This window comes from Eleginops maclovinus, chromosome 5, assembly GCF_036324505.1.
Source record: "Eleginops maclovinus isolate JMC-PN-2008 ecotype Puerto Natales chromosome 5, JC_Emac_rtc_rv5, whole genome shotgun sequence".
Classification (NCBI taxonomy): domain Eukaryota; kingdom Metazoa; phylum Chordata; class Actinopteri; order Perciformes; family Eleginopidae; genus Eleginops; species Eleginops maclovinus.
This window is the reverse complement of record NC_086353.1, coordinates 2,005,856-2,022,848: the sequence shown is the minus strand read 5'-3', so window position 1 is coordinate 2,022,848 and position 16,993 is coordinate 2,005,856. Positions and strand designations below refer to the sequence as shown.

At 41.9% G+C, this 16,993-nt stretch overlaps 2 protein-coding genes and 1 long non-coding RNA gene across 3 annotated transcripts; 1 reads left to right on the top strand and 2 right to left on the bottom strand.

Moving 5' to 3' along the window:
* Window positions 1–345: 345 nt before the first annotated feature.
* Window positions 346–6,790, bottom strand: cct4 (chaperonin containing TCP1, subunit 4 (delta)). Its single transcript, XM_063884626.1, has 13 exons — window positions 6,443–6,790; window positions 5,059–5,111; window positions 4,881–4,970; window positions 4,585–4,693; window positions 3,854–4,118; window positions 3,491–3,623; window positions 2,846–2,985; window positions 2,649–2,745; window positions 1,842–1,952; window positions 1,527–1,657; window positions 891–1,125; window positions 652–765; window positions 346–513 (listed from the first exon to the last, which is right to left on the bottom strand). Exons 1-13 carry the CDS (start codon window positions 6,558–6,560, stop codon window positions 499–501), a joined length of 1,611 nt encoding a protein of 536 aa, XP_063740696.1. The 5' UTR covers window positions 6,561–6,790; the 3' UTR covers window positions 346–498.
* Window positions 6,791–7,408: 618 nt separating this feature from the next.
* On the top strand, window positions 7,409–16,071 carry pus10 (pseudouridine synthase 10). The gene is made up of 18 exons (XM_063884545.1): window positions 7,409–7,645; window positions 8,462–8,596; window positions 8,746–9,051; window positions 9,133–9,219; window positions 9,383–9,417; window positions 9,496–9,610; window positions 10,127–10,188; window positions 10,322–10,367; window positions 10,473–10,537; window positions 10,619–10,704; window positions 11,378–11,503; window positions 11,580–11,636; window positions 12,065–12,141; window positions 12,459–12,514; window positions 12,759–12,876; window positions 13,387–13,529; window positions 13,666–13,765; window positions 15,538–16,071. Exons 2-18 carry the CDS (start codon window positions 8,471–8,473, stop codon window positions 15,574–15,576), a joined length of 1,644 nt encoding a protein of 547 aa, XP_063740615.1. The 5' UTR covers window positions 7,409–7,645; window positions 8,462–8,470; the 3' UTR covers window positions 15,577–16,071.
* Window positions 10,796–14,394, bottom strand: LOC134865123 (uncharacterized). The gene is made up of 2 exons (XR_010165898.1): window positions 14,059–14,394; window positions 10,796–11,687 (listed from the first exon to the last, which is right to left on the bottom strand). It is a non-coding gene; the product is annotated as an uncharacterized LOC134865123 (long non-coding RNA).
* Window positions 16,072–16,993: the final 922 nt, after the last annotated feature.

The window sequence follows — 16,993 nt, the reverse complement described above, 5'->3', positions numbered from 1 at the left end:
GATTTCTCTTGTCAAACTTTCCCGGCTTAAAAAAGATGAATTTTAATTTCTTTGATTGTCTTGTGGGCTATCCTTCCTTTGAAGCATTCAGATTTGCTACCAAAGACATGTGGAAAGGTTATGTGGAATCTTTTTAATCAGATTTACAGGAGGGGAAAAGTCCTAACACCTACTAATGAGTGTGTAGAGCTTGGCTGTAAATTATCCAATACGAAGATTAAAAATCCTCTTAAACAGCATTATGAAAATAAAATGTTATAACTTCTACTACTTCATGACCCTCTCGAATGCCACTACACTTAGGTTGCATTTACAATGAGGCAACAGAATCACACAGGGAACAGCTGGAGTGTCAACAAAAAAAAGAAGCCTTTATTATTAAATTACGTAACGTAACAACAGTGGAAATCTGAACAGACTGATGTTGACAGAGCCCTCGGGTCCATGCAGTACGAGCAGGCTTAGTGGACAGAACTCACTGGACAGACTCGGATTCGTTTATCGGGTGTTCACCTGAAACAAGAGAAAACAGATTTCAGTCTCAAAGAAAAAAAAACAATGCCCTCAGGGTCAGTAAACATAAATAAAGAGGTAAAGCAGATAAATTAACGTCACATTAGTTTACAAATGCATCCAGTTTGAGAGTCTTACCACGTCGTCGATCTTGAGGATGCTGCGGACCGTCTCTGTGGAAAGAGTCAGAGCACTGATGGAAACCAGTAAAGGCTGCACCACCAGCTCCTCCAGGATGTTGGAGATTCCTCCCTGTACACACACAGAAGTGAATCAGTATTTTTTCACTGTACTTAACTTTAACAACTGACTTGCCTTAAAGCACAGTGTATATAATATACCCTATATTTTAATAAAAGGGGAGAAAGAGAGCAGACCTTGCGGACGTTGATGCCGGCCATCTTGTCTCCCTGAGCATGCCTGTTGCGCAGCTCCGTCACGGTGGAGATGGGGTTCAGGCCGGCATTCTCAGCCAGCGTGGAGGGGATCACCTCCAGGGCGTCAGCATAAGCCCGCACGCAGTATGCCTCCATGCCGGCCAGAGTGCGCGAGTACTCTGCGAGACGCACGGCCAGCTCGATCTCTGGAGCGCCGCCTCCGGCTATCAGAGCCCTGAGGAGAGGAGGAGGAGGAAGAGAGTTTGGGAAAAATACAGTACGTCAGTGGTGTGCCAAAAAACGAGTCAAGCAACACAAGCAGTCACATTCTTTCAGACTTTAACTGGAGGGTAACGCTAAAAGTGAAATCTATGAACACCTGAAAGAGTTGAGTAAAGTACAAGCACCCTAAAGCTTTTCTCTGGGATATGTTGCATATGTGGGAATGCTCTCTGTCCAAAGTTGCTGAGACAACCAGGACTGAATAAAGGAGAGCTTTCCACAATACTGTTCCTCTGTTTCTTACGCTCCAGCAGGAGGAGACTGCAGGAGCGCCTTTGTAAGAGGGAGTTCTCTTAGGTTTAGCGTTCCCTTTTCTGTAGTATTTGTGGAATAGCCTCTGCAGTAATGACTCACTTCCTCTTGACCAGGCAGCGGATGACACACAGAGCGTCATGGATGGAGCGCTCGGCCTCCTCGATCACCAGCTTGTTGGATCCTCGGACCACGATGCTCACCGTCTTCCCGGGGTTGGAACAACCTGTGATCTGCAGGGGAGCAACATCGAACGTTTACTGGAGGTGTTAATGTCAAACTATGCTAGAGAACCAAAACCTTTAAGAACTCGTATACTTATTTACACGCTTATGTCCAAATTAATTTTATCCAGGGCTACATGTCATTGATCTTTAACTGTCAGTGGTCAGTACTGAGCCTCCTCCCGATGCGTACCTTCACCAGTTTTCCGGAGCCGTCCAGGCTGACCTCCTCTGCCAGCTCTGCTGATCCCATCATCTCTGGGAGGAAGTGGTCGATGTGAGCGATGGGCTTTGTGCCAAGAGTCTGCAGGAGAGAAGAGGGGAGAGTTTGTTTTAATTAACTGTCAAAATGGGAATATTTTCAGGTAAATAATCTCAGGATAGGATGTCCTGGATGCATACTATTTAAATATGTAGGGTATTGGAATCATTTGTAAGTGACATTCATAGAGAGCATCAAACAGTCCAAAAATATGTAATTCTTTAAACAAGTATTTATGTACAAGCACAATATCGACATTTCTGAAAAAAGTATTTTATAAATGTAAAAGCAGATAATAATAAATCAATATGTATGGTTTTGTGAAACGAGACCAGATAAAGCCTCAGCTATCGTAAGAGCGGTGTTGTTTTTCTATCTTTAATAAGTTGCATTACCTAAATCTTTTCCTTGGATATGTTGCATATGTGGGAATGCTCTCTGTCAAAAGTTGCAGAGACAACCAGGACTGAATAAAAGGAGAGCTTTCCACAATACTGTTCCTCTGTTTCTTACGCTCCAGCAGGAGGAGACTGCAGGAGCGCCTTTGTAAGAGGGAATCTGTGCATGAGCTCCCAGTACCTAAAACATGCACCAGGATTCATCTTCTACGTTTAAAGGTTGCATTACGGTCAAGTCATGTCATTTTCAGAACTTCTTGCCTTAGCTTTTTTATTTGCCTTTACCCACAGTTATATCACATTCCTGGGAAAAAACAACATCTCATTTCCCGTCTCTCACCTTGCAGATGAACTCGATGTCCTCTCTCTCGATCTCCTTCACCACCATGATCTTCATTTTGTTGAGGAAGTGCAGGGCGAGGTCGCTCAGAGCGTCTCTGTGAAAGGACGGTGAGTCGTTAATATGAAGCATTTCACCTCTCATTATCAAACCTGGACACCAGTGTGTGTGTTCTGGTGTTAGCTGTGTGTGTGTACCTGAGGATGGACTTCTGGATGAGCAGCACGTTGCAGCCGGCCTTCTTGATCTGTTTCACCATGTTCAGGATGTAGGCGCGCTCCTCCCGCAGCACGCGGTCCATCTGGGCGTAGTCTGACACCACAATCTGGTTATCCATCTGCACTCAGAACACACAGCGGGTCAGGAGAGGAACACCATGACAGGAACTCAGAGTCAGGGGACACTCCTTTCAGTAGAGTCATATTGGGATCATTGTGTGACATCAGATGATTTCACGCTACTCTCAATAAGAATCCAAGAAGGATGCACGCGGAGGGGGCTTGCTTTGGTACTACTAAAAGTAAATATACTTTTTGATGTTGGACTCAAAACAGAATTAGTAAATATATTGGGACAAAATGTCCTTTTTTTGCCATGTTGTCACTTTGTGTTAATATTAAATTATGAAAATCTGAAATGGTCCCTGGGACCAACATAACCAAACTGCTGCTTAAATCGAATCCAAAAAAAAGACGCGCGTGTGAAGAGTTCAGACCGATGCTATTCCAACAGTGGAACTCGATTTGATTCTGTAATTTAGCATACATGTTTCTTTTGAAAATAAACACATAAAATGTTCCCTTAATACACAATAACATGCTGATGTTTATCGGGTGACTCACATCAGTTTTGGGAGGGGACAGGCAGAACTGGATGAGGCCAATCTTGGCCTTCTCCACACGGGACACACCGGTGTTAGAAATCCTCTGGGTCAGCACCAGGCCGTCCACCAGCTCACAGTCATCAATGGTCCCACTGAAAAGAACCACAGACACAAGAGAGGAAAATATAGATTAATACGTTGAAGGCAGACAGGAGTAGTACTAAAATCCCTCTTGAATTTCTTAAATTGAAAGAAACAGCACCAAACGCATCAGATTTATCTCCCTTAAAATATGAACACATTCTTTCTTTAGTACAAAGAGATCAGGTTTGAACTTTAAATGATTTGTGATACAGACCAGCTGCATTTCCCTCTCACTCACCCGAGCTTCTTGATGATTTTGATGTCGTGCAGGTCGACCCCGGTGGCGGTGGCTGGGTCGATGACCCTCATGACGGCGTCCACGCTCATGGGCGCCAGCAGGCTGGAGTACTGTGACACCACCTTGGAGCACAGGGAGGTGGTGGCGCTGTTGAGCAGTGTCTCGCGGTCGCTCAGCTGCACCGGCCGGCTCATCCCCGTCAGAACCTCCACGCCCTTCTCCACCGCCTTCTGGAAGGACTCGGAGATGGTGGTGGGGTGGATACCTGAACCAGGGGACAACGAGTAAACACGAGCACTGAAACCATTTCAACAGAAATGATAACTCAAATGTGTTTTTAGCGCGAGTATACATATTCATTTAACAACAAAAAATGCTAAATATTATCTGGTTTTAGCTCCAAATTGTGAGGTTTTGCAGACTTTGTTCAGTTTAAAGATATTTAAGAATTATAGACATTTGTATTGCTGGTTGTAAACTAAAATATATGAAAGATCTACATTTTATGAAAACAGCCTTTGATTCAAACATGAAGGTTTTTCCCTCCCGCTACCCCTATAACTTGCCTAACTTTCCTAATGATAAAACCATTTTAAATAATTGAGAATGTGAACTAAATATATTTGCAAATTAAACTGCTGAGCCATCATTCCCCGATAGTCCTCCGTGGCAAAGCACAATTGCAGATAAGCATTCACAATAACGGTTAATATTGTGTCTGCAGCTCTTACCCCTCTGCAGCAGCTTGGAGCATGCTTCCAGCAGGGCTCCAGCAATCACAACAACAGAGGTGGTGCCGTCTCCAGCCTCAATGTCCTGGGCTTTGGATAGTTCCACCAGCTAAAAAATCAACAAAAAAAAACCACAAATATTTAAATACAGACTTTAATAAACAAGCAAGATTAGTCTACGTTGGAAATGTTCTGCAAATCATCTAGGGAAAAGGAAACTGAAAGTTATCCTTAAAAAAACCAAGCAATTCAAAAGGATCAACCCTATCAGACAGAGTGCGAGTGGTGCTACGTACCATCTTGGCAGCGGGGTGGAGCACCTGCATCTGCTTCAGGATGGTGGCTCCATCGTTGGTAATGGTCACATCACCTTTCTCATCCTGGATCTGAAACAAACAGCAGCTGAATAAGGATCACGAGTCCGACAGAACAGCTAGGTAAAGTAAGCCACGAGACAAAAATACGTGTACTGACCATCTTGTCCATGCCTTTGGGCCCCAGGCTGGTTCTGACGGCATCTGCAACAGCTGTCACACAAACAAGGGACGGGTCAGTACAGTGGATGGTTCACAAGCAGGAGGAATCAAAAACCACAATACTATGGCGGATAGAACGAGTAATAAAAAAACACATGTTGTAATTGTTAAGTTTGGTCTACACATGGTAAATATAGCATCTTTAGGCCTCATACGTATACATTATATATGAAAATAATAACTTTAACTTTCAGGTTTGTCATAGGCAGGAGGAATCCAAATCCACCATATCCATTTGTGTTTATTGGGGTTGCTACAACAGCCAAAGCATACATAAATGACATGTCTTTTAATATTCATTCTAGTCTTCGACAACATTGCATCTGTAGGTTTCAGGATAGTATAATGAACAAAGCACATAAATTATTCACAACCAAGAAAAGGGGAAATACAGCCCTCAGGTTATTCCACCCTTTCAGTCTGACCTCTTATAACTCTTCTAATAATTGTACTGCATCCTAACTGCTTTACTCATTGAGAAGCCCAGTAACTAAAACACATTTTACTATCTCATTTGCCTCTAAGCTCCTGTCCATATATGGCTCAGTGTGCATCACTTAGGAGGACCACTGAGCTAAACCTGAGATTGTGTCGAGTCATGAGCATCTTGCAGAGAGACCACCACACAGACTCTTGATGCGTGATGAATTACAAATGTTGTCTCGTGCTGCTAGAAGCTATACTGAGCACTTCAACGGAAGCCAGTTAAAAATAGCAGTAAAACAAAAGTATTGTGCATATCACATGTGCCAAAAACACCTGTTAAATTAGCAGCCAGTGTGTTTTGTCTTTATATCAAAAAGCCTCTTCTCTGGATGAGATGTCGGTCCTGGTTGAAGCTAAGAATGCTGAATAACGGTGCCCAGCCCACAGCTATGAAACTAGACTGACATGGGAAGTGTTGTGCAGTATATTATCCATTTCAACAACAATTATGTATATTTTTACTTACTTTTAGTGCGTTGTGCATTAAAAATGTTGTCTCATGCTGCATGCTACTAGAAGCTACACTGAAAGCTGTAAGGGAAGCCACCCCAAATTAAGGGAAGATTTAAGTAGGAAAAAAGGAACCAGTGCATGTCACATGTGCAGAATAACACAGGGGATTAGTTATAATTAAAACACACACCTCTTAAATGAGAAAAGTGTGTCTTTAAACCACAAAATAAGGCTGTTAAAAATCAATGAGATTTCGGTGCTGGATGAAGCTTAAGGCTGAATAACGGTGCCCAGCCCACCGCTATGAAACTACACTTGGAAGTGAGGGTTTTAAGCAGGTTTTTAGCAGTTTCACATAAATATTTGATATTATTTTAGGTTACCTTTAGCAGCAGAGATGTTACTGAAGCGGATCTGGGCCGGCTTGTCGCGGTCCACATACGCCCCTCCTTTGTTTCTCCCCATGTTTGAGGCTCTCATTGCTCCCATCGCTTCAGGCATCTTTACTTAATAATCGGTGGAAAATGATAAGGGATTAATGGAGAAGGGAATCGGTGATGTTCCGGAGCTGAAACGCCGCGGTTCGGCTACGGATGGACTCAGATAGAAAGTTAATTTCCACCCGGTGTCGCCTTCAGAACCTTCGAGAGCGTCCGGCTGCTGCGTAGAGAGGAAGAGACCCGACTGTCAGACTGCGACGTGATGACGTATTCAGACGTGAGGTGTCGATTGCCGATCCCTGCAAAACTCCAATCACACCGATGTTTTATACAGAGGTGGAAGAAGTACTCAGATATTGTACTTGAGTAAACGTAGAAGTACCAGAGTGTAGGAATACTATGTTACAAGTAAAGTACCTGTACTCAAAATGTTCCTCCAGTGAAAGTAGAAAGTACTCTCCTCTAAATGTACTTAAAGCAGCGACAGTAAAAGTAGTCATTGTCTGATTGGTCCATTTCAGAATAATATCTCTGATATGTTTTATAATGATTGATCATTAAGGTGTTCTCAGAGCTGGTAAAGGTGCAGCTAGTTTGAATGGCTTTGTATACTGCAGGGTAGCTGCTGGATTTACTCCAGGTGAACTAAAGTCTGATTTAAGGGCTGATTATATTTACCATCAGTAATCCAAATCTGTAAAGTAACTAAAGGCATTAAATTAACGTAGTGGAGTAAAAGTACACCATTTACCTCGGAATTGTAGTGGAGTAGAAGTACAAGTAGGACAGCATTTAAATACTCAAATAAAGTACAAGTACCTCAAAACGTTACTTAAGTACAGTACTTGAGTAACATCTACTTAGTTACTTAACACAACAACTGCGTGTCAAATATTTAATTTTTGTCTTGATTATACATAAAGGTACAAGGGTTGACATGCTGATTTTTGAAGCCTCTAATTTATTCCTAAAGTTGAAACTGTATCATGCAAATGCTGTAAGAAAAACAGATCTGCGCTGGCCTCGATTAGCTTGGTCTGTTGTAGCAGAAGTAGCATTTAGGATGAAACATGTTAGCAAGTAACTGAACTCTGGGTCTTGTTTTGGTTTCCTCATATCTTCGTGAATTCACCACAACTGCCATCGGTAGGTTTGTTGCCTGTGTTAAGCAGCTGCTCACTGTGCTGTGTGTGTTTACTGACTCTCTTAGAGATCAGTGTTAGCTTAATTAGCTTAGCAGAGTCTGGGGAGAAAACAAGCATGGTTTTACTTTAGCGGCTGATTTCAGTCTGTTGAGCAGAAGCTGATTATGTACATCATGTACAAAACCATTCAAAAGTTTGTAATCTCGTCCCACTAAAGCTTGATTGGCCAAACCCATATATCTATAGAGGACTTCACTATAATGGTGCAATGTTTTTAGGTCTTATAAATTGATGTTATTTTATATGAAGGGTTTGTTTTGTGCATGGAGAACCAACATAAGTGCAGATTTAAAAAGGAACAGGCTTCATTTTCTTTATGATTAGTGCACAATAGTGCCTCTATTGTGTATTTTAAAGTGTATGTGTGCTGTAATTGTAATTATTTGTGAATGTTAACATGTATCTTTGAGTACTTTGCTATAAATAAAATGGATAATTATTACTTTTATTATAAACAAGCTGAAATTAACAATACATGTGTTGCTCTAGCAAAGCTATACTTCCAACTTAGAGGTACATCTGCAACAAACAGAAGGTTATTTTAGTTTTAGAGCTGGATCTGGGAATAGAAGCTGAAGGCATGTTGTATTTAGATATAGAATAGATGTTTTATGTTTGTGTATGTATCTGTATCTGTCCATATCAAATAAGTTATATTAGGATATGTAAAATAAGCTCTTTTGTTTGTATATGACATGCATACTTAGTCACTATGTCATGTGATCCAGCACTAATTATCCTGCCTCCCCTCCTGCAGACTGGAGTCATGCTGCCTCTGAAGGAGAAAGATAAACCCATCGTTCAGAAGCTTCTGTCGGCCGGCTGCTGCCCTCGCTGCGTCCTCAGGTTCTGCTGTGTGAGCGTCCAGGCTGCCTACAGAAAGCCTCACCAGGTAACACTCACCTACTGTGCTTCGTTATACACCTTTCACATTTCTTGTTGCACATACATACATATATATATATATATATACAGTCTATGCTCACCGTCTTTATGCTGGTACCTTGCTGATCCATCCTGCGTTGTGTGATTTATCACCAGGAAACACTCAAAGAACTTCAAGCATTCATCGGCAACGCAGAGAACGGCAAATCCCAAGATTCAGTAGCAGCAGATTCCACAGAAGAAAACAACAAATCCCATGATGCAGTAGTGCCAGAACCAGCTGATGACCCACCGAGTAAAAGAGCGAAACTAGAGCTCAGCAGGACTGAAGCTCCGCCAGAGGAAGACGCTGCTGCTGCTGCTGCTGCTGCTGAGGACAAACTGAAGGAGGCCGAGCCTGGTGTGTGTGTGGTGTGTTTGGGCATCCTACAGGATCTCTGCGGGACGTCTCAGGCTGTGAAGGTGTGTGTGCAGTTAGATATTCACACACACATTGTCAGATTGTGTCATGCTTTAGATGATCTTGATGTTTTGTGTTTACAGATAGCAGAGAAGGTGAAGGAAGAAAAGTACGAGTTCGACACTCTGGTTCTGTCTGTGTCTCTGCCTGCTCAGCTGTGTGTCCGTGAGGTCAGTGTGTGTGTGTGTGGTGTGTGTTAACCATGCTTGAATACCGACCAAACTACATCTTCATTTAGCGTGTTCATGGCTGTACATGCATGGTGTTTTTAATGTTCTTTGCATCAGGTTAATGAAAAGTAAAATAAGGTTCAGTTTGTTTTCAATCCTGCAGCACTCCTGTTGGCTCCATGTGAAGAAGGAGATGAGGTGAATACATTTTTCTTGTCCTTTAAACACAACATCAGTCTCGTGTTAGATGGAGGTTCATCTTAAGCTCTCGTTCAGGGAGAAGAGCATGGCGGTGGATAAGGACGACGTGGTCCAGGTGAAGGAGGCCTTCAAGTGGGTCCTGCAGGGTCTGGTCACCAAGGAGATGGGGGGCGTCGCTGTGGTTACCAGGGTAAGATGGAGAGACTCAGTCGGGTTTATTTAAGAAACACGTTTTATACTATAGTTTGTTTTTAGATATTTAAACAAGACAAGTGAAACCTTCAGTTTTAAAAGTGGTTAAGACACTCTTGACACTCACACGTAACAACAGTGCAGGAAGAGGCAAAAAACCCAAGATCAATAATAAAACAATTGCTTAAATTCAATGAAAATGGCAAACTTTAACAACAACAGGTACTGTACTTAACATTAAAACAAAGTAACAATGATGTGGATATGAAACCAGGCATCAGACAGTGGTCAAAGGACTTTTTTACCCAGTTTTAGGATTAGATACCTCAATTTAATTCATCTTTATCTCATTAAAAGATTTAATTTATGAATGAAAAACCTTTAACCTAAAGTCAGTCCTGTAAGTCACTGAGGAATACTGGTTAAAAAAAAGTATTTATTATAGATATTTATACATTTAATCTATAATATAAGTGTATATATTTAAAACACTGGACTTTCTCTTTGTCTTTAGAGTTTGTTCGAGGTCTCTGTGGAGTTCACTCACCCAGAGACGGACGCTGACTGCCACTTCCTGTGAGTCCTCCTCCCTCTGAAGATCCACCTACAATACTTCTTATTAATAACCAGCAGCACACAGGTGACCCCTGACCTGTGACTCTTGATAGACCTGTGTTTAAATGATGCTCCACTTCCTGTTTCCTCTCAGTGCAACAACGTGTGCCGACTGCTTCAGACCCACCAAGAACAAACAGGTGAGGTTTGAGGGAATACTGAATGGTTAGGAAGGCCAGAGGTTCAGTGAGGTTCAGGTGACGATATTACAGGAGTTATTAATGAGTGTGTTTCCCTTCCTACAGTCGGTGTTCACCAGGATGGCGGTGGTCAAAGCTCTGGAGAAGATCTCTGATGCCAAATTTCTAAAGTTAGTTTCCCCTTTGAGTCTCAGTTCTTTATTTATTTAGTGAAATAATGTTTAAATTATAATGATTTGATTTATTTCCAGACATTACGCCTGTCCACCAGCGAAGCCGACCTGCAGCTGCAGCTCACAGGACGTCCAGTGTCTCCACCAGTCTGTGTTTGTCGCAGGTACACAAACACACACACACACACACACACACACACACACACACACACACACACACACACACACACACACACACACACACACACACCAAAAGAAACAAAAAATCCCTTAATTTTTTTACTAAATTCCATTAAAAAGTGGGTAATTTATACGCAGTCCTTAAGTGAGTCCCATTTGAAAATGGCTAACTTCAGCAAAAATAACCATGTTTAATTCCTGGTACAAAAACTGATTTTGTTCACTTTGAGTTTCACAGTTTATCTTTACTTCACAAACACGATCAAATATAGACAGTTGTTGGTCATAATACGCTGCTGGCACAGACTATCGACTGTGATTTCTTTCAGTCAAAACTCTCATGGCTCTCAATTAAAGTCTGTCCTTTCAGTAACTAAACGTTGGGTCATTAAAGTAAAGATATTTAATCCGGATCATTGAAGACGTTCAGATGTTCAGCTCTAAGTGTTACACGCAGATATCGCCTACATATAAATAGACTATACAAACAAACAAACAAACATAAAAAATCCTGTCCTGAATATAGTGCATGATAAAACAAAAAATGAACAGCATGTACAAACAGCAGAGAGGAGTAAGGTGCGTAAATATGAATAGATAGATATATATAACAAAACTGGGTCTGTTTTCCATCCTGATGTCGTTCCCGTTGTTCAGGGAGGTACAACAAGTTCTGCCGCACTCTGCCTCAGACTCCCTGGGTGATCGACGGCGAGCGGAGGATGGAGTCTTCGGTGGAGGAGCTGATCGCTGCGCCCGTCCTCACCTCCTTCAGATCCGACGGTGAGTCTGCGGCTCGGTGTGTCTGCAGTCAGAGTTTAATGTGTCCTGATAATGATCTTCATCTATTCTCTCAAAGGATTTAACTTCTCCTCGTCTGGCAGAGAGGATGTGGACGTCCGGACTCTGGGAAACGGTGAGATACTCTGACACAAGTTTGACGATCAGAATGTGGAACTACTGAAGACTGAAAACAGAAAGACAGTCCTAAATTAAAAATGTTGCAAAGGAAAAAAAGTATTTTGGGTAAAATAAACTAAATTCAAGTATAAAAAGTATTCTTCTTTTAAAGTGTGTGTTATTATAAAACTCTATCAAGCATTTTAAAGCATTTAGCATGTTTGTAAAAATGTGTCATGTTATTCATCCAATATTTGAAAATATACTCCGGCAGATGGAGAAGAAGATCACATTTATTTAAGTCCAACTGGGTACGCAACAGTCCAAAAACACCTGAATTAAAAAGTATAATTACACAGAATAATTCCTCGTGTTGAGAGGAGCTTTTACTCGCACAGCTTTTTTATTTCCTGAAGAATTCAATGTTTTTCTCTGGATTGTCAGGTCGTCCGTTTGCGATGGAGCTGCTGAACCCTCACAGATCCAGACTGAGCCGAGCAGAGATGAAGCAGCTGCAGGAGGTCATCTTCATCACCATCACCCCACAAGCTATACACTTCACTCACTCTCTGACGCTCATTAACACTTTGTTTCCGAGCTAAATATCAAAACAACTAAAGCCAGAATTTGGTTACTTCTTTTTGTTCTAATTGAAGTCGTGAAGGTCTAAAGACGGTAGATAGATGTTGAAGTATCTTCCTATGGACCAAAGTGTTTGAACAGAAGCTGAATGACACTCATAATCCTTCTCTTGTTTCACTGACAGATACACATGCTGCCTTTATGTCCTCAAATATTAAACACAACCACTCACCTTGTTTTTGTTTTTTGTTTTTAGACCATCAACAATTCCTCAGACAAAATCAAAGTGAGAGACCTGCAGATTGTGTCCAGGTGAGAAGTTTATCTTGTAGAAATACATATGATTATATAAATAAGTAAAAGGATCCTTTTACAAACCAGAACACCCCACCTCACTCTGCGTTTGATTCTGTTGCTTCCACCTTAGCTTTTAAGACTCATAAAAGCAATACACACCGGCTCCTGAGCATATTTAACCCTCCTATCACTACTCCTTCCTGCGTTGTTAAGTAATGAGCCGTTAAAGGCAGAGGCTGACGGCTGTGTTTGTCTGCAGGGAGGCCATGGGGCGCATGAAGGAGGGAGAGGAGGACAAAACCAAGTCGTACACGGCGCTCGTCTGGACCCTGAAACCCATTCAGAGTGAAGACATCGCCTTCATCGACGACATCAAGGTCTCACACACACACACACACACACACACACACACACACACACACACACACACACACATATATATATATATAAATTACTTATCTTAATCTATACATTCCCAATTTTTATATTAATTAATTACATTTTTTAATTATTTATTTTTTATGGCACTTAGAAACTGAATTGCATTCCACATTTTAAACTGGTCTTTAAATTGAGTTTGAAACTGGATTGTAAAAGGTTGCGAATCTCCAATGGAGATACTTTAAATCAGTGGTAATTATAACAATAATACATTTCATTTATTTTGCTCTTATCATGGTACTCAATGACATGCTCACATTCATAAAAACAGCATTAAAAGAACCCACTTCAAATATATAAACTCACAATAATTACAGATTCAAAACAGTTCTGAAAAGGAGAGTTTTGATTTGAGATCTGAAGGAAGACAGATGTGAGTTCCAGAGGGGGAAATGTATATACGAATACTAAAGTATAAAACCATCTGTTGTTGTTCTTCCCACCAGGATCTGACTCTGGATCAGAAGACTCCTCTGAGGGTTCTGCACCGGCGGGCGCTGGCCGTCCGTCCCCGAGTCGTCCACAGCATGAGCACTCGCTTCCTCGACTCGCATCACTTCTACCTGGGGATGAAGACGCAGGCCGGCACGTATCCTCCATCAGAGAAATAAGGCTGGCTTCTTTTACAATCCTGGATATTACAGATGCTTAGCCCTCCTTTAGGGAAAGTGAATGTACTTTTTACAAATGTTTTGTTGACAAAGTGCTCCTGAACGTCAGCTCAGGTACATCAAAGAGTTCGTCCACGGAGACTTCGGCCGCACCAAACCCAACCTGTGTGAGCTGCTGAACACAGACACAGACATCCTGGAGCTCGACGTGGAGGTGAGGTGCTTTGTGGGGCCGGCGGGCCTGTGTTAATTATTCTGGCTATTAACCAGCCCTGCTAATTGACCTATCAGACGCTATTGAGTCTATGCAAGTTTACCGCCAGGCTCGGATCCACCTGGATCGGCAAGATCTTACCTCTGATAACCCCGAATGAACCAGGTTCAATTAACCGCTGTTTCAATGCAGACGACTCACTAAATCCATTTAAGCGATCCCGTAGGATTTTGGTATCTGTAATGAGGTGTGGCCCTACCTAAGGGTGTGTGTGTGGCCGTTGTGCATCTTACCTTAAATCTGGAGAGGACAGCGCTCAATCCTTTTATCCCAGTCCAAGAAGGTGGGATGATTTTATTTCAGAAAAAGGGTCCACACTTTTACAGGGGTTTACCTTCTCTCGTTACGTGACAACCATACAAAACGTTTCCTACTGTGTTCTAAATCCCTAATATAACAACATTAAGTCATGGAGTTAGTTCCCCTCCGGTTAAATCCAGAGGTTAGGTCTTCCTCATAGTGATCGGTATTTCTTAAAACATGCAGTTTAGTGTACAGCAAGTTTTAGAGTATTCCGGAAAAGCCCTCCGGTAAACATACAGCAATTCCAGAGTACTCACCAAGGAAAACCCCCGTCACCGATCTTTCCTCTCTCAGCTACTGCTTTTATACCCTTACACAGAGGCAGAACCAAAGACACCCCCATATACCCTTACATGAGGGGGAGTGTCATGGCTTCCGGTGTGTGAGACTGGACATTTCCAGACTTGCCTCAGATGGTCAAGTTCAAGCTGAGCTGGAAGCTCCAGTACTTTGCCACTAAGTCCGGGCTCCTGTTTACGACCTGCTGCGAGTGAAGACAGCTGTGTCTCCCGTGCTAAACAGTGACCTCCATAGTCATAAATTATACCAGGCTCTATAGTCCCTCTGTCAACTCTCCAAACCCTTAGCCTTTTATATATGGGCATACAACATCAAATAAAATACATTGTGGGTCATACATGATTATATGTGATGATATTAACTTTCGTTTGAAGCACTATCTCGATATGGGAACCGCAACAGCTTTTAACTCTACAGTAAATCTGGATGAAGGTTTTAAGTTGTTGGATATTAAGTTATTAGAGGGAAAGTGAGCTTCACCAAACAGCATCGGAGAAACAGTAGTTTGTTCAACTTCTTTATTCAATGTTTTTATTTGTTTGAACACACAGTCCAATTATTCTGGAGAAAAAGACCAACTTAAGGTGATTTTACTCCCTGTAAAACCTCCTCAACATCTGGATATTAATCTATTAGATAAACAAACGTCATTAAGAAGCTTCTCATGGAGGTCCTGTGTCTGCCAAACTGCTTCAGAAAAACACATTGAATGTTTTACTAGCTTTAATCCGTGGCTGTTTGTTTCGGTTAATTCAGCTACCGGTAAAAACCTCCAAGCTGAAGACCAGCTTACATCCTCTCAGGAGTGTCTTTTCATCACCAAAGTGCATCAGAAAACACTGATTTCCAAACTGAAGCTGCTTTATTTGGTGTGTTCAGGGGGTATAATCAGTGGCTATGTTTGTAAAACTTCAGCCTCTGGTAAAAATCTTGTGAACGATCAACAATGAAGGACTCCTTGATGGCAGAAAATGAATGCGATCCTGCAAACAGCTGTTGTTATTGTTATGATAGAGAGACCCCTTGTGGCATGAAACTAACAATTAACCAGTGTTTGCTCTTTGTTGACCCTTACCTGTTAGATATAATCTGTGTGTTTCCTCCCTCAGTCTGTGGATGTGGACTGGCCTCCGTCTATACCAGAGTGAGCACCCTGGGTCTGAGCTGTAAGACCGGACAAATTCTGTTTCTCTGTGGAACCGATTTCCCCTGAACGCAACACCAAAACATCCCCCACAGTGTGTGAGAGTGCAATCACACCTTCCTGATGCTTCTTCATCAAAACTCAAAGGACTGCTTCTTTAGTTTCATCACAGGAAATGTTTAATTCACTTTCTAGAGATCATCTTTTCAGCTGGTTGTTTTAAAATGTACAACACCAGCACCCTAAGAGTAACACAGATCGATTAGTGTTCTTCATTTGATCCTTTTGATTCCTACTTTATTCGATACCCATCATGTGAGTTTGACGCAGATTAAACACAGGTGTGGAGAGGTTTCATTACTACCTGCTACGGGGTTCTTAACCCAGCCCTAGTTTCTGTTCTGATTAGTTTCAGGCGTCTTATTCCTGTAACAGACTGTACGTGTAAAGCCTTATAGCAGCATGTAAAACCTGCATTAAATGCCAGATTTTATTTTGATCCCATGGTGTCGTCTCCAGTGTGTCTAGATTTATTTTATCTACTCAACTCGTTTGTTTTTTTTTAACCACTACAGCATTAAGCACCCCCCTGTAAACAATCCATATATACATACTGGATGCTAACAATGGTTTTTTTGACAACTACTTCAGTAACTATGCTACGCTGTCCCACTCGGGTCGCCAGACATATAACCAAGAAGTGAGAACAGTCCTCCAGATTCCACATGTTCTCCCGTGCAAACAAAACCTCTCAAAAGTGAACAATTCTGTCTGCACGCTATCTTCAGAACATTCTTAACAAATTAAAGTGGTGGGGACATGTCTCCAGTGTCCCCAGTATAAATGAAGCCTTTTAGCCTGGAGTTTATTCCAGCTTTATTTGAGATCTTACAACTGCTGCATCCCAGAGTAAACATCCCTTGTGAGGAACTGAGGTGAAAGCCCAAACATCATTTCTTCCTTAACAGCAGGTTGAATCAATAAACCTGTAAAGTGAAATGAACACAGCTGGACATGGTGTAAAAGGGGTATATTCGATTGGAGCCCGCTCAGTTGTCATTTCGCACACTTTGTAGTATCAGCAGATATCATGTTGTTGTTCAGTTCAATATATGCTATATCAGTCTGTAGTGTCTCTCCTGGGACATGTCTCCATGCTTTAATGTTCAGAAAGCTCTTTATGTTTCTCATACTGCCTGTGCTGCAGCACCTCTTTTCACCCTCTGTCTGAAACCAGAGCCCAGTCTGCTCTGATTGGTTAACTGGCCGGTTCTGTTGTGATTGGTCAACCGCTTAGCGATGTCCCGCCCCCTTAGCCTATCACATTCAATGTGTTGGAGTGCTAGCCAATAGAAATGCGAAGGTATCACTGTTCCGTAAGTAAATAAAGGAGTCCAATGGAGGCGAGGGGAGTGTGTGGG